An 18,685-nucleotide genomic window follows, 5' to 3' on the forward strand; every position below is an offset into this window, starting at 1 on the left:
ATGTTGGTACTACTTAATATAACAATGAAACCATCAAATTTGAGAAAAAAAAAACAAAGGAACCACTATATGTGATATTAGAATTGCACAATACGATATTAGAATTGCACAATACGATAATGGAACCATCAAATATAAGAAAAAAAAGAAAGGAAACCATCAAATTTGAGAAAATAACTGTCAAATGTGATGTTGAAACTGCACAATGTGAGAATGAAATCGTCAAATGTAAGGATGGAATTGTTAAATGTGAGAAAAAAAAGTAAGGGAACCATCAAATGTGAGAAAAAAGCTGTCACATGTGATATTGGAATTGCAAATGTGAGAATGGAATAGTCAAATTTGAGAAAAAAGTAAGGGAATCACCAAATGTGAGAAAAGAACTGTCATATGTGACGTTAGAATTGTACAATGTAAGAATAAAATAGTCAAGTGTGAAAAAAAAGTAAGGGAATCACCCAATGTGACAAAAGAACTGTCACATGTGACGTTAGAACTGCACAATGTAAGGATGAAACTGTCAAGTGTGAGAAAAAAGTAAGGGAACCACCCAATGTGACAAAAGAACTATCACATGTGATGTTGGAATTACACAATGTGAGGATGAAACCTTTAAATGTGAGAAAAAAAATAAGGGAACTACCAAATGTAAGAAAAGAACTGTCATGTATGATGTTGAAACTACACAATGTGAGAATGAAATTGTCAAATGTGAGAAAAAAGTAAAGGAACTACCAAATGTGAGAAAAGAACTGTCACATGTGATATTGAAACTGCACAATGTGAGGATGGAACCGTCAAATGTGAGGAAAAAGTAAGGAAACCTCCGAATGTGAGAAAAGAACTGTCACATGTGATGTTGAAACTGCGTAATATGTGAATGAAACTGTTAAGTGTGAGAAAAAAAGTAAGAAAACCATCAAATGTGACAAAAGAACTGTCACATGTGATGTGATGTGATGTTGGAACTGCACAATGTGAGGATGGAATCGTCAAATGTGAGAAAAAAGTAAGGAAACCACCAAATGTTAGAAAAGAACTGTCACATGTGATGTTAAAACTGTACAATGTGAGATTGAAACCGTCAAATGTGAGAAAAAAGTAGCTTGATATAGCAAATTACCTACTAGTGGGTACCGTAAAATTACCCTTATGCGGCGTTTGGTACATGGTAATATTTTAAGATTTTTAAAAATATTTAAAGATTCTCATGTTCAATTGCAAATCATGCTAGAGAATTAGATGCCAGAGGAATCTGGATTTCCCTCTTAAACTCCTTTCAGTAGGAATGTTGATTTTCTTTAAAACAGGTGAGAATATAGATTTCCAAACTTAAAGGAAATTGTATTTTTTATAAATTAACAATTTTAACAATTTTTCCTTATCATTTAAGCAATTAAGATAAAATATAAAACAAATCATCAATGTCTTTTCCCGCCAAAATAACATAAACATTGTAAGGACACGATTCTCTGGCGGCCCAATAAGGATGTTGGGCTCACGCATGAAAGATCCCTCACAATATGATTTGTAGAGAGTGGGCTTGAAAAGCTAGCCGTTGGTCACGGGGCGGTGCCCGATCCTGGTTTTAGAGGAATTCATGTAGAAAAAGGAGTTGGGCTTGAACATTTTAGCCCTAAGGCATCGCACCCTATGGGATGGGACTCCTCGGAGTCGATCCGAGGACCATTGAGGCCTTACCCCGGTTATTCGACGACGGACTTTCTTCAGTGAGGTCCGATATTCTTAAGAGATTCTCCCCCATGTAGTCTTTCTTTTTCGGATGTGGGATGGGCCTCCCCTTAGATTTACTTATTTTCTTCTTTTATACTCCTCTGCGTTAATTGTCCTTCGTCCACGTGTAGGGTCAATCTTTGCAAGACGGATACTTGTCCCATCCGTCTAATCCCAGAATTGTTGGGGATGGTTGATAAGGCTGCAGAGTACGGCTCTGTCATGTGTTGGGTCTTATCTGGAAGGGTAGTAAGGGTAACTTCTCCAAGATATTTTGGATCTCCTTACGAATTCGTCCCTATACTAGTTTTACCCCTTAATTCCGATGGGGTTCTGGATCTGCCGAGGACTGAACTGTCCTCGGCTGCCTTCCAAAGTTGTTTTGTGCTCGGTAATGTAGAGCTTGGGCCACAGCTCTCCTCGGATTGGGCCTTCGGATTTTCCAGGAGCGATTGGGCTTGGTCCTTAAATTATTGGGCCCCACAAACATGATAGTTTATATTTTGAAATGTTAGATTACAATTTTAATGAATTTGTCATAATTAATAGTTTATGTTTGGTTTTTCATTATCTATTTAGAGAGTGCTTTTTTTTAAAGGACTTGGTCATTTATATTCAAATCTAAGGATAGAATGAAAAAAAAAAATTTATTTAAGATTCCTAAGAATAAATCAAACATTATCATTTCACATTCTTAAAAATTTTAAGAGATTCCTAATGAAATCAAATATAGGAATAACTACATTCTTAACAAGGAATTTAGATGCTAGGAGTAAAACTAATACTATTAAGTTCTTAAAAAAAAAAAAAAAAAAACTATTACTATTATTTGTCTCTTAAAAAAAACTATTTTCCTAGCCTATCTGACAATAACAAAAAGAAATCAAATGCGTGGACGGCTAGGATCTTACAACCACCCAAGACTCGCTGTAAAACCCTTACTTAAACCCACCGCATATAAATCATAAAATCCCCCAATTCTCTCAGTCTCAGTCTCAGTCTCAGAATCTCTGTTCATAGTTTGGTGATTCAATCGAAAAGCGAAAAGAAACAACAATGGCGGGTGTGGTACCTCCGGGTACTACCATGCATAAGGAGGATCCAAAGCCCACAAAGGAAGAGAAAGTTGATTACTTTAACCTTCCCTGTCCCATACCCTATGAAGAAATCCACCGCGAAGCTTTCAGTTTGTACTCTCTACCCATCAAAGTTTTCAAATTTTTTCAATAATGCATTATGGGTCTTAGTTTAATCTTACTATTTTCATTTTTTTCCTCCTCCTTTTTATTATTCACCGATTTGTTCTATTTTTACACTTTGTTATGTATGTATGTGTTATATTTTTCATGATGATGAATGTAATGTTATAGTAGGTTTTGAGATGCAGTGTTAGTGTTAAAAAAAAACCCCAACTTTGAAAGCATTAAAAGGTCCAATTTGTGCTACTTGAAAATTTCTTTCTGGGTTTTTGTCCTCTTCTCTTTTGGGAGTCAGAGATTTTCCTCACTTAATTTATAGCTTATAAATTTCACTTTAGGTAATATATTATATGGTATGTCCTACAATTAAAGTAGAGTTTGTCTAGAGCATGTTATGACTTATTAGAAGAATCATTCATTGGCAGCAGATAGGCTTGGGATTTCCTTTTTCCTCCCTGAAACTAAGATTTTGACTTTCAAGAATATCTTTGGCAGTGTCCTTGAAACCAGACCTTTTTGAAGGGTTGCGTTTTGATTTAACCAGAGGACTTAATCCAAAGTTCGCTCTTAGTCACAGGTAGCTTTGACTCCTCCTTCTTAATGAACTTCTGTGTGCATGGTTTCCTTCACTATTTCTTCTTTAGTTCTTTTGGTTTTACTGGTTGATTTTGATAACTATATTAACTATCTACCAGTGTGTACATGGGACCTACAACCATTCCTTCCCAGTCTGCTGAAACCATTAAAATCCCTACTGCTCAGTATGAGTTTGGTGCTAACTTTATGGACCCAAAGGTAGGTTGTCATCCCCACATTTGCTTTTCCCGGTTTCTAATGATAATAGTGACTTTTGGAATTATTTACCTGTAAGACTCAATGAAAAATTTATGGGTTTTTCGCAGTTGATGCTTGTTGGGAGGGTATTGACAGATGGGAGACTAACTGCTAGATTGAAGTGCGATTTGATTGAAAATCTTAGTCTAAAGGCTAATGCACAGGTAATGTCAATGTCTATTCTTTATGGTTCTGTATCTTTCTGTCACATTTCTTGGGCAGAAAGCCAAAAACTGTACTTTTTATTAAGCTAATTAAGCGATTTGTTTGTCTTTTTTTCAGCTTACAAATGAGCCACACATGTCTCATGGCATTGCGTACTTTGACTACAAGGTCGAGTATTAATGTTATCACTTATCATCATGCTTCTTTTTCCCCCCTTCTTAATGAGTTTCTTGTTTATCAATTATGTTTATGTCTAAGCATTATTCAATGCTCCATGGCAACTTGTCTGTTAGATGAGAGAATCTTGTCTGTGAATTCTCAGCAATGTTTGACGCAATCTAAGGAGTGAATTTTCTTTTAAAGAACATGTGATCCCTCTGGTAGCTGAGGCTGCTGTTCTAATTATTAACATTGATTAGGAGTGTATGAAGCTTTTGAATCTGATCATGACGATGATTTTATATTTCTTACTTGTTTATGGAGATTGCATAATCATACTTGAACTAAATTTTAATGGGATAGCTGGTGGGAGTGATTTTGGACATTGTTATTGGTTGGAATAATTGAAGAATCATGGGAACGTTAATTGACTAATTATGTATCAGAGAATAATTTCATTGAGGAAATTACTGCCGGATTGGCTGTTTTATCAATCTTTTCTTTGATTAAGGATTCAGTTATCTGGGCTGTAATTGTTACATTCGTTAGGCTTAACATAATTTGTCAGATGGTAGCTAAGGACCATTTGCAGTTAGTAACTTTTATTTATTTATTTATTTTTTAATGTTTAATTTTTATAAGTTGGAGACAATTTTGATGGGAACAATATCATTGGTAGTATTCATGCTTCAATGGCACAATGTTTGCCATGACTGTGCTTAAGGCATTTATTTTTCCTGATAAGTAACAACATTTTATTTTAGGGAAAAAAAGATACAAGAGAAATGCAAAAGAAATAAGAAAAACTAAGAATATAGCCATGATCTTAATTTACAAAGATTTAAAAAATCCAAGCTAATGTGATTTTTGAGAATGCTCAATGGATCAGGACCCATTAAACATTAGCCTGTTTATCTTCTGATTAGAATTTGTGCAACAGTTGTAGCTTTGTAATTTTCAAATTTAAGGTTTTGGTTACTCCAATTACACTAATCAGTTAATGGATATTGATTCTCACTTTCTGAATTTTAAACAAAAGAATGTATACATCATAAGAAAGAGCAATGGTAATGCTTAGAAGGTCCCCACTGTTTGAGTTCTATTCCATCAAAGTAATGGGAAGCAGAACACACGGAGTCCATGGGTTGCAGACATAGATTACCATATGCCAGCTAATCTCAATGGTTGCAGGACCTTATTTTACATATGGCCTTTCTCATGCCTTGCAGTAAAGCACCATGTGCTCCTCCATCATTCTGTGTCCCTGTTTGAGCGCTTTTTTTTTTTTTTTTTTCCCAACTCTCATTTTAAAGCCTCTTACTTTTCGTCTGCGGTTTGTCTATGAATGATACTTGTCCCTCTCCTATTCTTTGATTTTTCTACTTTTGACATTTAGAGCATTGGATCAAAATAATTGTTTTATCTGATGCCATATGATATACTAGAAAGTGATGTGTATGCTTCGAACCCCACCTTCCCCTCCCCCCCTCCCACTATCTACCTATCTGTAATGATAATATATATTTTGTTAAAGCTAGTGTTAAAATGTACTGTTGTTTGTTGTGCAAATGGTGTAGCTTGCTCAACCCTCTGTGTTAAGGACATCTGTAGAACTTTTATGAGTAAAATTTGGAAGCACATTTTATTGATCTATTCTGATTTTATTCCTATTCTTCTTGAATTTTATTTCACTGTACAGGGCAAAGACTACAGGGCGCAGTTTCAACTTGGTAATGGTGCCTTATTTGGAGCCAATTACATTCAGGTATATGACACATGCAATTTGTGTCAAAGAACTTAATTCTTATGCTCTTGGGTCACATACACATGAAAACAAAAGACTGTACATTTTTGTTTTTTTAGTAGAGTTTCAGAGCTAAATTGTGATCTATAAATAAGCTTGAGATGCTGACCAACTTAAAATAATCTTAGAGAATGGTCATTGGTCAAAGTAGAAAATTGCCCAATATCGGTAACGAAAAACAATTTACGATAATATTACACAGACCTATCTATGTCTGGTTTCTGAAGATTCCCCTCCACCCTTTTTTCCATGACACTAACAATATCTTTACAGTTGCACTCTGTTTTTCATGAATACCTAAGGTGGTCCCTCTGAAGTTTCCACTCATGTCCAAAATTCCCATTGGTTAAGTAGAATTTCCTCTGATGAGATTGATCATATCGAATAATCTGTCCAAAGGTTCTGTTATGTAAAGATGTGTACAAATTTGTTGTTTTATTTTAAGGAGATTTCAAAATACATTTATACATTAGCTAGTCTTATGCTTTAGTAGAACTTATCACAAGGATGGGCTATGAAAGAACACATAGGAAGAACTGTGGAAGCCACTGAGTGTAGAACAGGGGTAATTTTATTTTATGTTATATTTTCTTGTGAGTTGAGGATAGCACACTGATACAAGCCATAGTTGATGGGCTTTTTTGTCCTTCCTCACAATTCTCAAAACAAAAATGATTAGCATAGTAGCATGACCAATATTGGACAATAATTTTTTTTTTTTTTTGATAAGTAAGAGTGATAGAATTGTTGGAGATAAAAAGCACAATCACATGCATAAAAGATACAAAACTTAAAAAGTAAAACCATGAGGGAGGTGAAAATTCATCTCCTTGAGCACTTGAAACTAGTCAATCAAGTTTTTACCAGGCAAGGATCTTTCCATCTGGTGAAACACTAAAGGCGGAAATTGTGTCACGAAATACAGTCTTTGATCCCATCCTTTTTTATGTTTTGTTATCCCATGTTACAATGCTTCCACCTTTACCTGTCACTGCAGCAATATATAGGACCTGATTCATATCATTACTCTCAGAAAATCTACAAAAGCAGAAAACCTCATCATTTTCCTTTGACAGTGAAGCTACGGCTATTTTGGAAGTTACATCCCAAACCTTAGCAGGACCACTACTTCCCAAGGAGACAATAAATAGTGTTCCCTTTTTTCTATTGCTTAAATATGCAAAATATGAGATACAAATTATTTTGATATGTTGTTATGGCCTTTACGTCTCACACAATATATTACGAAATTTTGGTTTTTCTGGTGTTAAACTTCTCTGTTTTCATACATTATGTGATATTGGCGTTGATTTTTGTTGTAGATGGTGTGGTTATTCTTAATATTGGTCTCATTAGTGAGATGATTTGAAAAGTCTCAGTCCACTAGTTGTATGTCAAAAAATGTGGTGAAAAGTTTTTTACATTCACTTTATGTATTACCACTGTTCCTATAAATTTTTTGGTACTACATTCTCTATACTGATCTAAACAGCAGATACATTTTTGTAGTCTTTGGCCATTGAATATCGCTTCTGCAAATTATTTTCCTATTGCTTTATCTCTCTCTCTTGGCCATGTATTGACAAGTTTATGTTCATTTCCGATACAAATCTTAGTCTGCATTTCTTCTTACAGAGTGTGACCCCGAATTTGTCTTTGGGTGGTGAAGTATTTTGGGCTGGTCAGCACCGAAAGTCGGGTATTGGCTATGCTGCTCGTTACAACACTGACAAGATGGTAATGTAGTTTGGTTTTCATCTGGTGTTGTGTTTGTATCTGAAAAAATATCTGATTTGTATTCTTTTTAGAGCTGTGTTAATTTTGAATGGTAATGTTAATGTTTTATTGAAAATTTCTTGCTTTTGTTTTTCTCATATTGCTACATAAGAATGTGCGCTGGAAATATTAGATAAATATGTGAAAATTATATTACTGTTTCTGGTTGTGACAGGCTTGAATCTGAGACCAAGGACCTGCATTGTAACACTCTTTAATCTCCCTGCATTTTACAATGTTTTGGCTGCAGGTTGCCACTGGGCAAGTTGCCAGCACTGGAATGGTTGCACTCAGTTATGTTCAGAAAGTTTCTGAGAAGGTAAGAAAGTTGCATTGTTGGAAAACTTATTTGTAGATATACTCATTTACACTGTTTTCTTCTATTTAGGTTTCTCTAGCATCAGACTTTATGTACAACTACATGTCAAGAGACGTCACCGCAAGTGTTGGCTATGATTACATTCTTAGACAGGTGAATTCTGCTTTTGCAAATTTTATACTACCTATTGAATGTGACTACTTCCTAGGTGTTTTATTACTTTGGAGTTGGCTTGCGTGCATCTGTGGTTTCTGTCATTCTTACTTGTGTAAAAGATTACCAAATATAGATATTTGAGCCACAAAATTATAGTACATGCTTAGAAGAAGAGTCAGACAAGTATGATTTGAATTTGTTGTTTACTTATAACCTTTACCTATCATTTGCTAGTAGATGCATCTACTTTCATGTGGTTTTTGTTTGTTTTATATTATCTTTGTATGAGTGCGTGGCCGCAAGGGAAGGGAATAAGATTTGGACTTGACATTTGCCTCATGAGGTTTAGTTCTTGGCAGAGTGAACTTTCCTAAGGGATGTAGTTCTAGAGTTACATTTTTTGATAATTCAATAGTGGGGGGAGGGAGGATTTGAACCCTAGACGTCTTCGTTGAAAACATTAGGAGTTGCCAATTGTGTTACAAGGCTTTTGATGTAGTTCTGGAATTACTTGAATTTATTTTTGAAAGATTGCTTACTTCAATATGATGAAACTATGCAGAAGAAAGCTAATTAATGTATATGCATGTGTTATACCCAAAGCAATGTTTTCTTTAATCCATCTTTTTTTTTTTTTTTTCCCCTTATCAATGTATCTATTAGTGGTTAAGGATAGAATGATGGAAAATAATATATGTGGCCGGCTCTAATTAGGCTATTGAGGATCTACAATTGACTCTAGAGTTTTAGGATTAATGCTTGGTTTTTGCTGTTGTGTCTATCAATTGAATAATCATATGCATTAATAATAGCAAAAATCGGTAATCTACCGATGCCCCTTGACAGATATGGTTCATAATACACTATCATTGGCTCTTTTTTCTCATGATTGGTAGTCATCAATAACCTAGGGTTCCTTCCAACATGAGATGGTTACCAAGTTGACAATCAATTTAAAGGTTAACTAGGATATGCAACCATGTTATAGTTTAGTTAAGTTGCTTTGTTGGCACTTTTTGTTCTTCAACATGAGACACCATAAATTGTTTCAGGGCACTATATGTTAGTCTCAATTAATAGGCAGAATTAGTTTTTGATGATCAATAGGAAAGTCTCTTGCAATACAACAACAACAACAATAAACAAAGCCTTAGTTCCAAAATTTTGGGACTGGCTATGGATCCTTGACAGATTAGTTAGGGTTGGCCATACGTATTCTCTTGTAATACTTTTTTTTAAATGACATTAAAATCCGCTACTAATCATATACCTATTTTTCTGGTTGTTTTAGTGTCGTCTTAGAGGGAAGATTGATTCCAATGGCTGCACGTCTGCTTTTCTAGAAGAGAGATTACAAATGGGTCTCAATTTTATTCTCTCGGCAGAGGTTAGCAGTCTTCTTTTATATTTATGCTGATGCTTCTTCTGTAGCTCCTCCTTGGTTTAAATCTTTTGGTCTATTCTTCAAAGTTAGTTTACTGGAATATGAGTTTGTTTTGGATATCAGACACTAGCAATGCAAATGATTCCACACCAGCACAATGGAGAAAATCAATGTTAAAGAAAAAAATAGTGAAAATCATTCAGTCCATTTCCCTATTGTACTTTTTTTTTCAACCCCTTCTATTCCTCAGTCATTTAATTAGGTTTTACCATTATGGTTCAAGACCATTATGGTAAAGTGGAGGATGAGTTCGTGGGTTCAACACCCACCAATTAGGCAAGTAACTTACCAACAAAAATATATATGGGTCATCCACTTGCTAGCTGATTGATTATGAGGTAAATTTACTTTTGTTTTTCTGTTGTCACATTCTAAACAAGGATATGCAGTTCAATATTCCTTAGGATATTGGCCAAGTCATATGACATGGAAGCATGTATTCTACTTTTATTTCTAGTACAACATGAATTTCATTGACATAGGTCCTACTACTTTGCCAGTGTTAATCTACATGGAGCTTCAATAGCGAAATCTTCTATGAGCATGTGTGTGCACGTGTTTCCCCTTCTTTTGTGATATTTATCAAGTTACTGAATTTCTGTTTTGCAGATAGACCACAAAAAGAAAGACTACAAATTTGGGTTTGGGTTGACAGTTGGAGAATAGATTTGATGGCTCCAATGCTGTATTCTTACATTTGATATAAGCTAATGTGAGCTGGTATCTTGGCAAATTTTCTCATTTAATTCTGCCTTTCATATATAGGTGAAAAGAAATTGCCTGTACCATCTCTTAGTGACATTTTTTTGTGAGGCAGCTGCTGCTATATTTATTATGGCAGATGTATCTCTTGATTTGGCAGCTTAAGCTTCTATGGCTTTCACTTCAAAAATGTATCATCTAGCCTAAAGCCTTATTCCTCAACGGCATTATCTTGTCACTTTTATTTAAAAAAAAGAAAAAAAACGAATCGCTTCCCTACATGTTGTAATAATCGAATTATAAAAAACATAAATAGAAAAAAAAAATGTACCTTCCCGTTAAGATCGGTAAATGAAATATTTAGGCCGTATCCTTTGTGTGATTACAACATGATGAGGCCTTGATACATGGTTGTGTGACCATCCCCCCAATCTTAGAAACTTTGTTTGTAGTTGTTTACTTTTATTTATTTATTTATTAAAGCAAGGGTGCTCCTAAATGGTACACGTGCTGCGTGCACTAGTTGTTAGCTAAGCGCGTTCCAAAATATAATTGTAATAGAAGGATCACTACATTTTATTTTTTATAGGCAATTGTATGATAGCATCAAAGAATCCTTGTTTAGCGGCCACAATTGGTAAATGTATCCACTGATTTTGCAAAATAGGTTGTTTATCTGGTAATGCTATTATGACTTGTAATGAGGATTCAGTTCAGTGAAGCTGTTCTCATATATTGATATTCTATTAATTAATGTGGTATGGGGTGGTTTAGCAAAATTGTTTGCCAGCTTAATACCAATTGACAAACAAACAATTTTTTCTTAATATCTTCGCACGTTTGTTAGTTTCGTAATACCCGAGTATATGAGTTTTTGTTTGTGTGGATTTAAGTTTTATAGAGTGTGTGCTGAAATAAGTCATGTAGATGCGTGTGCATGTGTTATCCCCCAATTCCTTTGAGCCCAATCCACAGACCCGAAAATAAATTTGATTGGCTGAAAAATCCACTATCATATTTATTCTACAAAAAAAGGCCATGGAAGTCTTACAAGAGAGAAAAAGCATGGGCCCCCTGCCCATCTCTGACCAGGCCCAGAGCTATTACAAGAATGAATATCATCGAACTTTTATAGCTAAAATATCTTAGCCACAACATTCCAAGCAGCAGCATCACCTGCTTTTTTTTACTGTGAAGCACTGAAGCACATGCAAGAGAATAAAGAAAAAGATAAAGCGAAAAATGAAAAAAGAGAATTCAGAGAAAGAAACTGTGGGCTTAATAATAGGGGGACATTTAAGTGAAATTAATAAGCAAGACAGATTTTTTTTTATTTTTTATTTTTTTATTGTGTCATCAAGTTTGAAGCCAGAGTCAGGCACACTTATCAACGTTCCTAATTCTCTCATCTTCGACCCAAGCCATTGTCGAATTCGGAGGTGGTCTGATCCCTTATCTCTTGACTCTTGCTCTAAACCTCTTCCTCTCTGCCTTGCTACTCAACTTCAAACCCAACCCCCCATGGCCCAAGCTTGAGAGCTTTCAAAACCTCAAGGCTACAAAACCCAACAAAACCTAAACCCAAATACCAAGAAATCTCCAACAAATCACCTAACCACTTCAATCCCTCCAAAACATAGAAAAGCTCCCTCATTTTTACCATCAAACCAGAAAGAAAAAAAAAAAAAAAAAAAACCCGGCAAAGTCCCCTCATTTTTTCCATTTACTCATCAACTATAAGCAAAAAAAGAGAACCAAAAAATACAAGCAGATAGATACGGTAGCAAAGACTAGCCAGAGCTAGAGCAGGTCAAGTAGTAGGTAATATCTGTTTTTATACAAGCTAAATTGTTGCCTAAGTGGCTAAGTCTGTACACATCACATCACACACGTATATATTACACATGTAAAGTAAATTGCTTGTCATCCTCGTACAAAAAAGATATACACATGTAGACACACAGTCCCACAGACAAATTTTTCACAAAAGAACAAGACAAATAAGGATCATGTTAATGGGTATCTCAATAACATTGTCTTGTCTCTTTTATAAAAAAGAACCCTTTCCCACTTGTTCTAACAATTGAATTATTAAGGAAAGAAAAGAAAAAAAGATGTACAGATTGGTAAATGAAAAATTTATGCTGTATCCATTGTGTGATTACAACATGATGAGGCTGTGATATATCATATTCATATATGTTGTTGTTGTGTGACCAACCCCACCGACTTTGAAAGTTTCTGTTGAGAATCCTCCCACTTGTCCTTGTTTGGTAGATCTTGATCACAAATTTGATTGCTTGCCAATATACTAGCCTCCCTCTTCCAATAGGAAAGAGCTGACTTTTCTCTTGCACTGGTCATGACTCAGGACTCCTTGTTAGCGTGTTCTAAAATATTTAATGTGGTTCTTTCATAATAATAGAAGGATAATTCTCTCCATAAAATAACAATCATGTTAATGGGTGCTTATTAATAAACTATTTTAAGAAAGTTTTGACACAATTTTTATGAAAAATAAAAAAAATTATTAAAATATTAGTTACTTTTTTTAATTTCTCATAAAAACTTTCTTAAAATGGTCCACTAACAAATGCTCATAAGATATTCTTTAATATTTTCAATAAATATAAGGTGCCCTTTTACAAATGGATGACTACATTTTGTTTTATTTTTAAAGGCAACTGTATGATAGCATCAAGAAGCCGGCCTCTCTGTATATATCTTATATTATACTTTTAATACATACATTATGGTCTATAGCTGTCACCAAATTTGAGAAAATTGCGACAATAATTTAGGTTCTTAGTTGTTGAAAATGTGAAAGCATCTTATTTTTTTTAGGGAAATTATACTTTACCCCCTTAAATTATACCACTTTTTATATTTGCCTTTTGTCCCCATAAATTATGAGAATGTAGACTTACCTCTTTAAACAATTATTCGTGTAACACTTGCCCCTTCAAACTGAGAATACACACCCTCTAAATTATTACTCAGGAAAATTTTGCACCCCATTCTAGGGATAATAGTTTAGAGAAGCGTCTATTTTCATAGTTTAGGAATAAGTTTAAAAATACTATAATTGAAGGAGGCAAATGTAAAAGGGTTTATAATTTAGGGGATGAATGTAAAAAGGGCATAGTTTAGGAGAGTTTTCCCTCATTTTTCCAATTATTCTTTGATACAACTAGAAGTTACAGGAGCAGTAGGGAAATTTCAGAAAGTCAACGTTTGCATTTTCTATAGTCTGGTCCTCCATAAACTCTTAAAGACTGGCCGCTCGTTTATTACAACTCGTTCCATGCTTCCTTGTTGGTAGCTTAAAGCCCCTTTGGACAAGCTCAAAGAATAGAACCAATCATTTTCTTTCTGTAGGTGTAGCCATATCAATGATCATAGCTAAAGGTGTGTATTGAAATGATCTAAGGAGGATTAATGGCAGAAAGTGCAGTGAAGCTACTTACTCAGAATTTGATCCCGTTATTGGCCCAAGAAGTGACACTGCTGGAGGGTATCCATGACAAAGTTGCTGACATCAATGGTGAACTTGAGAGCATTCAATCCTTCCTTAAGGATGCAGATGCAAGGGCCGAGATGGGAGACACGAGTGCCGTCGCAAAAACATGGGTCAAACAGGTAAGGGAAAAATCTTATAACATAGAAGATGTCATTGATGAATACATATTTCATTTAGCAAAACATCCTCAAAGGCAATGGCGGCATTTTCGTTTTCTACATAAGGCTTTTCACTTTACCATAAATCTGAAATTGAGACATGTGATTTCCTCTAAAGATTCAAGGGATTAACAATGATCTCAAGTTGATTAGAGAGAGAGGTGAAAGATATGGCTTCAACTTCTTGGAGCAAGGAGGACCAAGCAATGATGTTAGACATGATACATGGCATGACCCTAGAGTGGCATCCCTTTTCCTTGAGGAAGCAGAAGTTGTAGGCATTGAGTCTCCTAAAGCCGAATTGATAGAGTGGTTGGTAGAAGGACCATTCAATCGCACGGTGATTTCGGTGGTCGGCATTGGTGGGATTGGCAAGACCACTCTTGTCAAGAAAGTGTGTAAAAATGAAAAGGTGGTAGCACACTTTGATTGCTGTGCTTGGATTACTGTTTCTCAATCATACAAGATGGAGGAGCTATTAAGGCACATGATAAAGCAGTTCTACCAGGCAAGTGAGGAGTCTGCTTCTACGAGTATTGGGTCTATTGACACAATGAAAGAGATAGAGTTAATTGAAGAAGTGAGGCAATTTGTACTTGAACAGAGGTATGTAGTAGTTTTTGATGATATATGGAATATAAGGTTTTGGGGATATATAAAACATGCTTTACCAGATAATGGCAAAGGTAGTAGAATAATAATCACAACTCGAAGTGAAAGTATTGCTCCCACTAACAAAGAATCTCCATCTTATCATATGTATAAGTTGTCACCTCTACCTTTAGAAAAAGCCTACGAACTTTTCTATAAGAAAGTATTCCAATGTGAATCAAGGGATTATTCTCTTGAATTAGTTGAATTGTCACATCTTATAATTGAGAGATGCGAAGGGTTGCCATTAGCACTTGAGGTTATAGGTGGTCTTTTGTCTACCAAGAAAAAGACTGCTTTTGAGTGGTGCAAATTTCTCGATAGCCTTAGTTCAGAGCTACAAAGTGATCCTCATCTTCTAAGTATTACCAAAATTCTATCACTTAGCTATTTTGATCTACCTTACAACCTCAAAGCTTGTTTCTTATACTTAGGCATGTTTCCAGAGGATTACTTCATCAATTGTGCAAGACTAATTAGGCTTTGGATTGTCGAAGGGTTTATAAAAGAAAAACAAGGGATAACATTGGAAGATGTTGCACAAGACTACTTGAAGCAGCTCATTCATAGAAGTTTGATTCAAGTGGAACATGTCGGTTTTATTGGCAGAATTAGAATGTGTCGAGTTCATGATATGATGCGTGAGGTCATTTTATCTAGGTCAGAGGACTTAGGTTTCCATGTGGTCTCAATACAAAACTACTCAAGTTTTGATAGGATTGCTCGATGCCTCTCAATTCGGAATAATGTAGATACTCCTTTGAAGTATATTACCAGTTCCAAAACTCGTTCTATTCTCATTTTGGGAGTATATCAAGTGTCCAATGCTTTTCTTACTACTTGTTTTGTAAATTTCAAACTCATGAAAATTATGGATTTCGAAGGTGCTCCTATAAATCACATTCCTAAGGAAGTAGGCAACTTATTCCATCTAAGATATTTAAGCTTGAGAGATACAAAAGTGCAGGTGCTTCCAAAGTCCATAGGTAAACTACAGAACTTAGAGTCTTTGGATTTGAAACGTTCCCTTGTGTACAAGCTACCAATGGAGATCAATGGGCTCTGTAAGCTACGATACCTCGTGGCCTACATTGGAAACAATAATATTGACGTTAGTTTTGGTTCTCGAAGACCAGTAAAGATACAAAGTGGCATTGGGTCTTTACTCTTTAGAGTCCTTGGAGAAGCTTTATAATGTGGAAGCCGACTGTGCTGCCCTTGTTGAAGAGTTAGGAAGGTTGACGCAGTTGAGAAAGTTAGAAATCTCTAAACTAAAGCGGGAACACGGGATGTCTTTGTGCACTGCATTGGAAAAAATGAGCTACCTTCGATCGTTGAGACTCAGTTCAACAAGTGAAGAAGAAAATCTTGAATTGCAATCAATGTCTTCTGCAAATTATTTTCCTATTGCTTTATCTTTCTCTCTATTGGCCATGTATTGACAAGTTTATGTTCATTTCCGATACAAATCTGAGTCTGCATTTCTTCTTACAGAGTGTGACCCCGAATTTGTCTTTGGGTGGGGAAGTATTTTGGGTTGGTCAGCATTGAAAGTCCGGTATTGGCTATGCTGCTCGTTACAACACTGACAAGATGGTAATGTAGTTTGGTTTTCATCTGGTGTCATGTGTTTGTCTCTGAAAAAATATCTGATTTGTATTCTTTTTAGAGCTGTGTTAATTTTGGATGGTGATGTTAATGTTTTATGGAAAATTTCTTGCTTTTGTTTTTCTCATATTGCTACACAAGAATGTGCACTGGAAATATTAGATAAATATGTGAGAATTATATTACTGTTTCTGGTTGTGACAGGCTTGAATCTGAGACTAAGGACCTGCATTTTAACACTTTAATTTCCCTGCATTTTACAATGTTTTGGCTGCAGGTTGCCACGGGGCAAGTTGCCAGCACTGGAATGGTTGCACTCAGTTATGTTCAGAATTCTGAGAAGGTAAGAAAGTTGCATTGTTAGAAAACTTGTGTAGATATACTCATTTACACTGTTTTCTTCTATTTAGGTTTCTCTAGCATCAGAATTTATGTACAACTACCTGTCAAGAGACGTCACCGCAAGTGTTGGCTATGATTACATTCTTAGACAGGTGAATTCTGCTTTTGCAAATTTTATACTACCTATTGAATGTGACTAGCTACTTGCTAGGTGTTTTATTACTTTGGAGTTTATCAACTGATTTTGCAAAATAGATTGTTTATCTGCTAATGCTATTATGACTTGTAATGAGGATTCAGTTCAGTGAAGCTGTTCTCATATATTGATATTCTATTAATTAATGTGGTATGGGGTGGTTTATCAAAATTGTTTGCTAGCTTAATACCAATTGACAAACAATCAATTTTTTCTTAATACCTTCGCACGTTTGTTAGTTTCGTATGTGAGTTTTTGTGTAGATTTAAGTTATATAGAGTGTATGCGGAAATAAGTTATGTAGATGCGTGTGCATGTGTTATCTCCCAATTCCTTTGAGCCCAATTCACAAACACATGTTTAGTTTTGTAAGAACATCTCCAGCAGCTTCTCCAAATTTTTTTACTGTTTGGAGAATGAACAGTGACATTTAGATTTTTCCTACTCACTTTTTTAAATACACTTCCAACATATTCTCTATCCCATTCTCTATCTCATTTAAATATTATTTCTTCATTCATTATTTATTCTTTTTTTAATCATCATTTAGTCTTTTTTTAATAATTATATTTTTCAATGAGAAGTGTTATGTTCACAACATTTTACGCAATACTTTTACAACAAAATTTATGTGAAAAATTGTTATTAGTTCTAATTTGAACCTACCACTGAAATTATTTTTTTACTCGCCAATATTAACTAATAACAATCTATTACTTAAAATTTATTGTGAAAATATTGTGGTAGTATTTTTCAATTAGAATTTTTTATTTTTTATATTATTTTTCTTCTTTTCATTTAATTTTCATCCACGTTTCATTTCTTTTTTTCTTTTTCTTGTTTTTCTCCTCCACACAAGACACACAGCCCCCCCCTTCTTTTTATTTTCTTTTTCACCTCAAGAACATTCCAGCGCTTCACATCAGAGAGAGAGAGAGAGAGAGAGAGACTTGGGCCTCCACCGCATGCATCTCCACTGCCACTCCAGCATCTCCACCGCTGCTCGTCGTCCTCCCCATCGATCGGCTTGTTCTTTTTTTTTCTTTTTTTCTTTTTTTCTTTTTTCTTTTTTCTTTTTCCATATTTGCTTGTTCTATTTCAACTTTATTTTAAGAATTGGATTTTGTTTTGTGTTTTGTGTTTGGATTATATGAGAAACGGGGTCAGATCGGCTTGTTCTTTTTTTTTTTTTTTTCATATTTGCTTGTTCTAATTCAACTTTATTTTAAGAATTAGATTTTGTTTTGTATTTTGTGTTTGGATTATGTGAGAAACATAGAGAATGAGAGAAAAAAAAAAAAAAATCTGGAGGAGAGAAAGAATTGATATAATAGTAGCTGGGATAATTTTTTAAGCAAAAAAATTGATTTGAAGGTGCTACAGTGTTCTTTAGATGTAGAGAATTACTATAGCAACTTCAAAAAAAATTTGGAGAACCTGCGCGTTTGGAGAAGCCATTGGAGTGTAAACAGTAACATTTGGTGGTCCAAAAATGACTTTACAGTGGCTGTTGAAGATGCTCTAATACCCCATAATAATTTGTTATGGGGGGTATGCATGTGTTGTCCCCCAATTTCTTTGAGCCCAATCCACAGACCCAAAAATAAATTTGATTTGCTGAAAAACCCTCTATTATATTTATTCCACAAAAAAGGCCGTGGAAGTCTTACAGGAGAGAAAAAGCTTGGGCTCCCTGCCCATCTCTTACCAGGCCCAGAGCTATTACAAGAATGAATATCATCGAACTTTTATAGCTAAAGTATCTTAGCCACAACATTCCAAGCAGCAGCATCACCTGCTTTTTTTTATTGTGAAGCACTGAAGCACATCACATGCAAGAGAATAAAGAAAAAGATAAAGCGAAAAAGGAAAAAAGAGAATTCAGAGAGAGAAAACTGTGGGGCTTAATAATAGGGGG

General features: G+C 35.0%; 2 protein-coding genes across 3 annotated transcripts; both read left to right on the forward strand.

The window, feature by feature from the left end:
- The first annotated feature begins 2,655 nt into the window (after window positions 1–2,655).
- LOC115969902 (mitochondrial import receptor subunit TOM40-1) lies at window positions 2,656–10,554 on the forward strand. Its single transcript, XM_031089572.1, has 11 exons — window positions 2,656–2,920; window positions 3,429–3,510; window positions 3,629–3,728; window positions 3,836–3,931; window positions 4,050–4,100; window positions 5,791–5,856; window positions 7,531–7,632; window positions 7,922–7,990; window positions 8,060–8,143; window positions 9,438–9,533; window positions 10,200–10,554. The coding sequence occupies exons 1-11, from the start codon at window positions 2,791–2,793 to the stop codon at window positions 10,254–10,256; spliced, it is 933 nt and encodes a 310-aa protein (XP_030945432.1). The 5' UTR covers window positions 2,656–2,790; the 3' UTR covers window positions 10,257–10,554.
- A 2,984-nt stretch (window positions 10,555–13,538) lies between these two features.
- Window positions 13,539–17,104, forward strand: LOC115969788 (disease resistance protein RPM1-like). Of its 2 annotated transcripts, XM_031089469.1 has the most exons (4): window positions 13,539–13,931; window positions 14,089–14,576; window positions 16,507–16,572; window positions 16,640–17,104. In XM_031089469.1, exons 1-4 carry the CDS (start codon window positions 13,731–13,733, stop codon window positions 16,647–16,649), a joined length of 765 nt encoding a protein of 254 aa, XP_030945329.1. In that variant the 5' UTR covers window positions 13,539–13,730; the 3' UTR covers window positions 16,650–17,104. The 2 variants fall into 2 exon arrangements, 1 of the variants encoding a protein (XP_030945329.1); XR_004087081.1 differs by lacking the exons at window positions 13,539–13,931; window positions 14,089–14,576 and adding an exon at window positions 14,585–16,217.
- Window positions 17,105–18,685: the final 1,581 nt, after the last annotated feature.

The sequence above is a fragment of the Quercus lobata genome, chromosome 1 (assembly GCF_001633185.2).
Source record: "Quercus lobata isolate SW786 chromosome 1, ValleyOak3.0 Primary Assembly, whole genome shotgun sequence".
Lineage (NCBI taxonomy): Eukaryota > Viridiplantae > Streptophyta > Magnoliopsida > Fagales > Fagaceae > Quercus > Quercus lobata.

Excerpts from the sequence above, each read along its gene's own strand:
- LOC115969902 (XM_031089572.1), top strand. The coding sequence starts at position 2,791 with ATGGCGGGTGTGGTACCTCCGGGTACTACCATGCATAAGGAGGATCCA. Across the intron at positions 3,729-3,835 it reads CTAACTTTATGGACCCAAAG|TTGATGCTTGTTGGGAGGGT; the intron begins GTAGGTTGTCAT and ends GGTTTTTCGCAG. Across the intron at positions 8,144-9,437 it reads ATGATTACATTCTTAGACAG|TGTCGTCTTAGAGGGAAGAT; the intron begins GTGAATTCTGCT and ends TGGTTGTTTTAG.
- LOC115969788 (XM_031089469.1), top strand. The coding sequence starts at position 13,731 with ATGGCAGAAAGTGCAGTGAAGCTACTTACTCAGAATTTGATCCCGTTA. Across the intron at positions 13,932-14,088 it reads CAAAAACATGGGTCAAACAG|ATTCAAGGGATTAACAATGA; the intron begins GTAAGGGAAAAA and ends TTTCCTCTAAAG. Across the intron at positions 14,577-16,506 it reads CAATTTGTACTTGAACAGAG|GTTGCCACGGGGCAAGTTGC; the intron begins GTATGTAGTAGT and ends TTTTGGCTGCAG.